Source organism: Theropithecus gelada, chromosome 19 (genome assembly GCF_003255815.1).
Source record: "Theropithecus gelada isolate Dixy chromosome 19, Tgel_1.0, whole genome shotgun sequence".
NCBI classification, from domain to species: domain Eukaryota; kingdom Metazoa; phylum Chordata; class Mammalia; order Primates; family Cercopithecidae; genus Theropithecus; species Theropithecus gelada.
Window position 1 is genome coordinate 12,329,417 of NC_037687.1, and position 5,995 is coordinate 12,335,411.

General features: G+C 54.5%; 1 protein-coding gene across 3 annotated transcripts; it reads right to left on the reverse strand.

Moving 5' to 3' along the window:
- Window positions 1-1,318: 1,318 nt before the first annotated feature.
- On the reverse strand, window positions 1,319-5,449 carry TRIR (telomerase RNA component interacting RNase). Of its 3 annotated transcripts, none has more exons than XM_025366359.1 (3): window positions 5,016-5,449; window positions 2,014-2,091; window positions 1,319-1,746 (listed from the first exon to the last, which is right to left on the reverse strand). In XM_025366359.1, exons 1-2 carry the CDS (start codon window positions 5,335-5,337, stop codon window positions 2,015-2,017), a joined length of 399 nt encoding a protein of 132 aa, XP_025222144.1. In that variant the 5' UTR covers window positions 5,338-5,449; the 3' UTR covers window positions 1,319-1,746; window position 2,014. The 3 variants fall into 3 exon arrangements, with proteins under 3 accessions (XP_025222144.1, XP_025222141.1, XP_025222143.1); XM_025366356.1 differs by having other exon boundaries at window positions 4,993-5,449; XM_025366358.1 differs by lacking the exon at window positions 2,014-2,091 and having other exon boundaries at window positions 4,993-5,449.
- Between the last annotated feature and the right edge of the window lie 546 nt (window positions 5,450-5,995).

The following is a 5,995-nucleotide window of genomic DNA, read 5'->3' on the forward strand; positions in this document are numbered from 1 at the left end:
AGATACAGTCCCCTCCACAGTCTCCCAGGTTCTACCCTCAGCCCCCTTCAGTCTACTCCCCACAGGAGCCAGAGGGATCCCCTGAAGATATAAAACGTACGATGTTGCTACCTCAAATACCCTCCAAAGCCTTCTCCTCACTTAAATCCCGGGCATGACATGGTGGCTCAGGCCTGTAATCCCAGCACTTTGGCTGAGGTGGATCACCTGAGGTCAGAAGTTCGAGACCAGCCTGGCCAACATGGTGAAACCCTGTCTCTACTAACAATACAAAAATTAGCCAGGCATGGTGGCCAGCGCCTGTAATTCCAGCTACTCGGGAGGCTGAGGCAGGAGAATTGCTTGAACACAGGAGGCGGACGTTGCAGTGAGCCGAGATCACGTCACTGCACTCCAGCCTGGGTGACAGAGACAAGACTCCGTCTCAAAAAAAAAAAAAAAGAATAAAATCCTGGGCCGAGAATGGCTCATACTGGTAATCCTTGCACTTTAGGAGGCTGAGGTGAGAAGGTTGCTTAAGCCCAGGAGTTGGAGACCAGCCTGAGCAACATAGGGAGACCCCATCTCTACAAAAAAAAAAACTAGCAGAGCGTGCTGGTGTGAACCTGTGGTCCCTGCTACTTGCGGGACTGAGGTGGGAGGAGGCTGGGAAGTCAAGGCTGCAGTGAGGCAGTGAGCTGTGATCGTAGCACTGTACTCTAGCCTGGGCGACAGAGCAAGACCATCTCCAAAAAAAAAAAAAAAAGAACAAAATCCTGAATTCTCCCCTTATAATCCATCCGTCCTCCTCCTCACTTCATCAGGCCCAAGCCCTCTCCGACCTGGCTATTCCTCTGCCTGGGGCTCCGTCTCATCTCCCTCAGGACTCTAATCAAATGTCACCTAAAAGACATACCCCCTTCCTCCCTAGCTGCAAAAGGGCTTCCCCTTTTTGTTTTGTGTCTGTCTCTTTCTGTAAGGGCAGGGAGGGTGTGGTCTGCTGTGTTCCCAGCTGTCGCCCCAGAGCCTTGCAGAACCCTGGCACATAACAGATGCTCCTAAGTGTCTGCTGAATGCACAATGCAACAGCTTTGGCCCAGCCAAAATGGAACTGTGAAGACAAAGTGAGCCTAAGGTGGCATGGTGGGGATGCAGCAGTGAGGGGAGATGGGTCTTGGGGAAAGTACAGGCCTACATGAGGGGATGTGCCCCTGTCCTTCCTACCCCCTCCATATCCTGCTCCTTACCAGGCCAGACCCAGGCTTTGACAGGTACAATGCCAGCTACCAGGGGAAGGCTTAGGTCCGACAGCACAAAGAAGACAAATCAAGCACACAGCTCCGGCACTAAGTCAAGTTCTTTACTTCCCAGAAGTGATGGCTAAGGGAAGGGAGGAGGGTGAGAAGAGGAAGAGAGAAAGAGCCAGAGAGAATGAGGAGGTGAGAAGGGGGGACAGTAAACCACTGTTCTATGAAGTCTCACGAGGCAAGTGCTCAAGGTAAAAAAAGAGTCCTGGAGAATCGTCCACGGCTGCGGGAAGCATCTCGGTTTGCTTCTGCTTTTAAGTCCTCTCGGGGAAGGCTGCCACCGCTGCCACTGCATTAAATAGTTATGTACATCGCAGAGAGTCCCAGGCCATGGGCAGGCGGGGGAGGGGCGTCATTTCACCAGGGGCCGAGTTTTATCATCGTCACCGCACTGGTGGGCTTTGTACTTTTTCACTTCTGCCATGTACTTGGCCCACGCGTCACCTTTACTTGTTAATACCTGTGGAAGGGGGATATGGGTTTGGGGGGAGGTGCCAGGAACCAGGGTCAGGACTGCCCTGAGACAGCTGACCCATTCCCAGTGTCACCCGGCGGAAGACTCTGGGTTTGAGCTAAAGATTGTAAAGTCAAGTTATCTGGGGACCCTCCTATCCTGCCAGGCACACTCAGCAAAGGCCTGGATACCAGACAGGGAGGGAGAAGGCTGGGCACAAAAGCTGGAAGGAAAAGGCAATGTGGGTGGCCCTCCTGCACCCAGCCGGCTCACCTCATCCTCCGTCTTCTGCTTCTTGGCTACTATTCCCGTCTTGAGGGCTAGTTTGTTCCCGCCTCTGCGTTTGCCCACCTGGGTGAAGGGACAGAAGACTGCAACGGTTACAGGAGCCGGGACCGCCCTTGGCGGCGCTGAGGCCCACTACACCTTCCTAGCCCGGCCTGGTGGCCCGTCCTGACGCCGCGCCCAGCTCCGCCAGCCGGCCGACCTGCGCAGCAATCAGAGAGGAGCACACGCGACTCAGCGCCTGCCCTGGGCCCGCGGTGCCCTCCCAGGGAGCAAGAAGAGTGCCCACTTCAGTGGGGACCAGCTTTGTCCTCACTTTCCATGCCAAAGCCTCACCCTCTCTAGCAGGGACCACAAGAGGTGGCAATAGCTCCGTTTATTGAGCATGTACTGTATGCCAAGCCCTGTGCCAAGTGCTGCGGATGTATCATCTCCTTCCATTTTCACAGCTACCCTAAGATGAAAGTTAGAACCACCCCCTTTTTGACTCGGCGCGGTGGCTCAGGCCTGTAATCCCAGCACTTTTGGAGGTGGAAAAGGGGGAATCACCTGAGGTCAGGAGTTTAAGACCAGCCTGGCCAACATGGTGAAACCCTATCTCTACTAAAAACACAAAAAATTAGCCGGGAGTGGTGGTAGGCGCCTGTAATCCCAGCTACTCGGGAGGCTGAGGCAGAATTGCTCGAACCCGGGAGGAGGTTGCAGTGAGCCAAGGCTCCACCACTGCACTCCAGCCGGGGCAACAGCAAGACTCTGTCTCAAAAAAAAAAAAAAAAAAAAAGGAACCACCCCCTTTTCCTAGATGAGGAAAGTCTTTCAGAAGGAGAAGTCATGCTAACAACAAACAATGGAGCTGATTCAGGGTCAGGTGGGTCAAAGCCTCTGGACAGCATCCTTAGACATCAAGCAACATTGCCTTCTCTGTGCCTAGCCTGGCATGGCCTCTTTGAGGGTGCAGCCAAAATAGACCCTCAATGAACAAATGAAACAGATGCAACAACTGCTACACCCATTCATGAAGGGATACTCAGCCTCCACTCACAGGTGTCACGCCAACCCTGGTCCTGACGTTTTTCCTTCCTTACCCTTTCCTCAAAGATAGTCTTCCTCTAGCCTTTCATCCTGTATCCCACCTTCTCCCATTGATTGAGGGCTTCCTACGCTCTGGGGGCTCCAACAGGCTTCACAGACAACCAGGCATTCAGTAACCTGTGCTGCTGAGACTATTTTCTTTTTGTTTGTTTGTTTTGTTTTGTTTGGAGACAAGAGTCTCACTGTCCAGGCTGGAGTGCAGTGGCACGATCTCAGCTCACTGCAACCTCCACCTCCCAGGTTCAAGTGATTCTCCTGCCTCAGCCTCCCGAGTAGCTGGGATTACAGGTATGCACCACCATGCCTGGCTAACTTTTGTATTTTTTTTAGTAGAGTCGGGGGTTGCACCATGTTGGCCAGGCTGGTCTCGAACCCCTGACCTCAGGTGATCTGCCCGCCTCGGCCCCCAAAGTGCTGGGATTACAGGCATGAGCCACAGAGCCCATCCTGCTGGGACTATTTCACACTGATTTTTTTTTTTTTTTTAAGATAGTCTCTTGTTCTGTCATCCAGGCTAGAGTGCAGTGGTGCAATCACGGCTCACTGCAGCCTGAATCTCCTGCGCTCAAGCGATCCTCCCGTCTCAGCCTCCTGGGGAGCTGGAGCTCCAGGCATGTGTGGCACCATGCCCAGCTAATTTTTAAATTTTTTTTGTAGAGATGGGTTTTTGCCATATTGTCCAGGCTGCTCTCCAACTCCTGGGCTTAAACAATCCACCCACCTCAACCTCCCAAAATGTTGGAATTACAGGTGTGAGCCACTGCACCCAATCCACACTCATTTTTAACAAAGGAAGAAACTGAGGCTTGGAGGGGTTACATCACTTGCCCAAAATCACATGCAGCATCCAGAACTAGAGCCCCCAATCTGTTAGTCTCAAGTCAACACTTTTTCCTCCACACTGCAGGGACTTGATCTTAACACTACAGACATGGCAAGCTCAGAGCCAAAAATCAATATACGCCCTATTTACTTAGCCCAGAGTTTCTCAACCTGGCACTAATAACATTTTGAGCTGGATTATTCTTTGTTTGGGGGTGGGAGGGCGCTGCCAAACGCATGGTAAGAAGTTGAGCAGCATCCCTGGCCTCTACCCATAGATGTCACTAGCACCCCCTCCCGCAGTTCTGACAACCAAAAATGTCTCCAGACTTTGCCAAATGTGGGGGTGGAGGGAACTGCCCCAATTGAGAACCACCAGTTTAGCCCTTCCTGGAAGACAGGCTCTATGCTAACCACTTTTCCAGGATCACCTCATAAAACCCTCACCACATCAAGAGATGCGATGATGTCTATTTTTGCAACTAGGGAAAATGAGGGTAGGCCAGCCCAGAGGCTCCAGGAAAGCAGCGATCTTGTCTGTAAGCTCACCACTGCATACCAGCATCTAGCACAATGCCTAGCACGAGGTAAAGTGCTCAATAAATGGAGGTTGGTCGAATAAGATACAAGGAAGTCAAGTAATTGTCCTAGGTAATTGTCCTTACACAGTACGTGATCTGAGTCTAATGCATATAGCTCAGAGTCCAGACTTAATTTACCTCCTTTCCTCACAATTAGTGGTGGTCCCATGACCCAAGGTCCGGGTACCATTCAAACAGGAATCCCGATATCCACGTTTCCTCACTCTCCACAGTGCTGATTCCAAGGGAATTCCTCAGCTCCCAGTTCCCACGGGCAGGCTCCTGGAGTCCCCACTCCCGCCCCCAGACCCCAGTTGTCGAGAACCCAAGTTCCTCATCCTCAGTGGGTAACCCGGACGGGCCCCTCATTCAGAAAGGAAAGTGGACCTCGGTCCCGATCCCCCTTCACGGGCCCCTACTCCCGCTGCCAGGACAGGCCGTGGCGCCCGCCCCCACCCCCACGGCTCCTTACGAAGCTAAGTGTGGAGCCCGGACCGCCCTTCCTCTTCGGATCCCCGGGGCCAGCGGCGGCGGCCGACTGGTCGGGTCGCTGCGGACCCGGGGGCGGCTCCTCCTGCCGCTGCCGCTGCTCCTCCTCCATCTTCCGCTTGAACAGCTCCAGGAAGCTGCCGTCGTTGGCGAACAAGTTCACGCCGCCCGATACGGGGCTCGAACCCGCGCCCGACACCTCCTCGTCCCCGCTCTCGGGCGACGTCCCCGGTCCCGACTCAGCCCAACGGCTCCCGCCACTGCCACCGCCCGCGGGGCCCGGCGCCTCCCGGCCCGGAGGCTCCGCCCGTCTCCCTCGGGCAGCCATTTTGTCGCCAGGTGCTGCGCAAAGGACTCCGGGAAGGCCGCTCCGGCCCCGCGCTTGGCGCCCGACTCGCCTCGTCCGGAGCAATGCATGCCGGGAAGAGCGGTCCGACCCTCTAGCGTCCGCAGCGGGGCGGAGTGAATGAGGGAATCAACCCGAAGGGGCGGGGCTAGGGGGAGGGGCCCCCGTCTCGCGGGTTTTTTTTGTTTGTTTTTTTCTTTTTTTTTTGAGACGGAGTTTCGCTCTTGTTACCCAGGCCGGAGTGCAATGGCGCGATCTCGGCTCACTGCAACCTCCACCTCCCAGGTTCAAGCGATTCTCCTGTCTCAGCCTCCCGAGTAGCTGGGATTACAGACATGCACCACCACGCCCGGCTAATTTTGTATTTTTAGTAGAAACGGGATTTCTCCATGTTGGTCAGGCTGGTCCCGAACTCCCGACCTCAGGTGATCCGCCCGCCTCGGCCTCCCAAAGTGCTGGGAATACAGACATGAGCCACCGCGCCCGGCCTTGTTTTTTAAAAATTAGAGACGGGCGCCTGGCTATATTACCCAGGCTGGTCTCGAACTCCTGGGCTCAAGCGATCTCCTGCCTTGGCCTCCCCTCCCAAAGTGTTGGGATTACAGGCGTGAGCCATCGGGATCAGTCTTGCTGTTTTTTT

Bases quoted from the DNA above. Each gene is read 5' to 3' on its own strand.
- TRIR (XM_025366356.1), bottom strand. From the start codon at position 5,337: ATGGCTGCCCGAGGGAGACGGGCGGAGCCTCCGGGCCGGGAGGCGCCG. The intron at 2,092-4,992 runs GTAAGGAGCCGT...CCCTTCACCCAG, and splicing joins CGGGCTCCACACTTAGCTTC to GTGGGCAAACGCAGAGGCGG. The intron at 1,747-2,013 runs GTGAGCCGGCTG...CCCCTTCCACAG, and splicing joins AGCAGAAGACGGAGGATGAG to GTATTAACAAGTAAAGGTGA.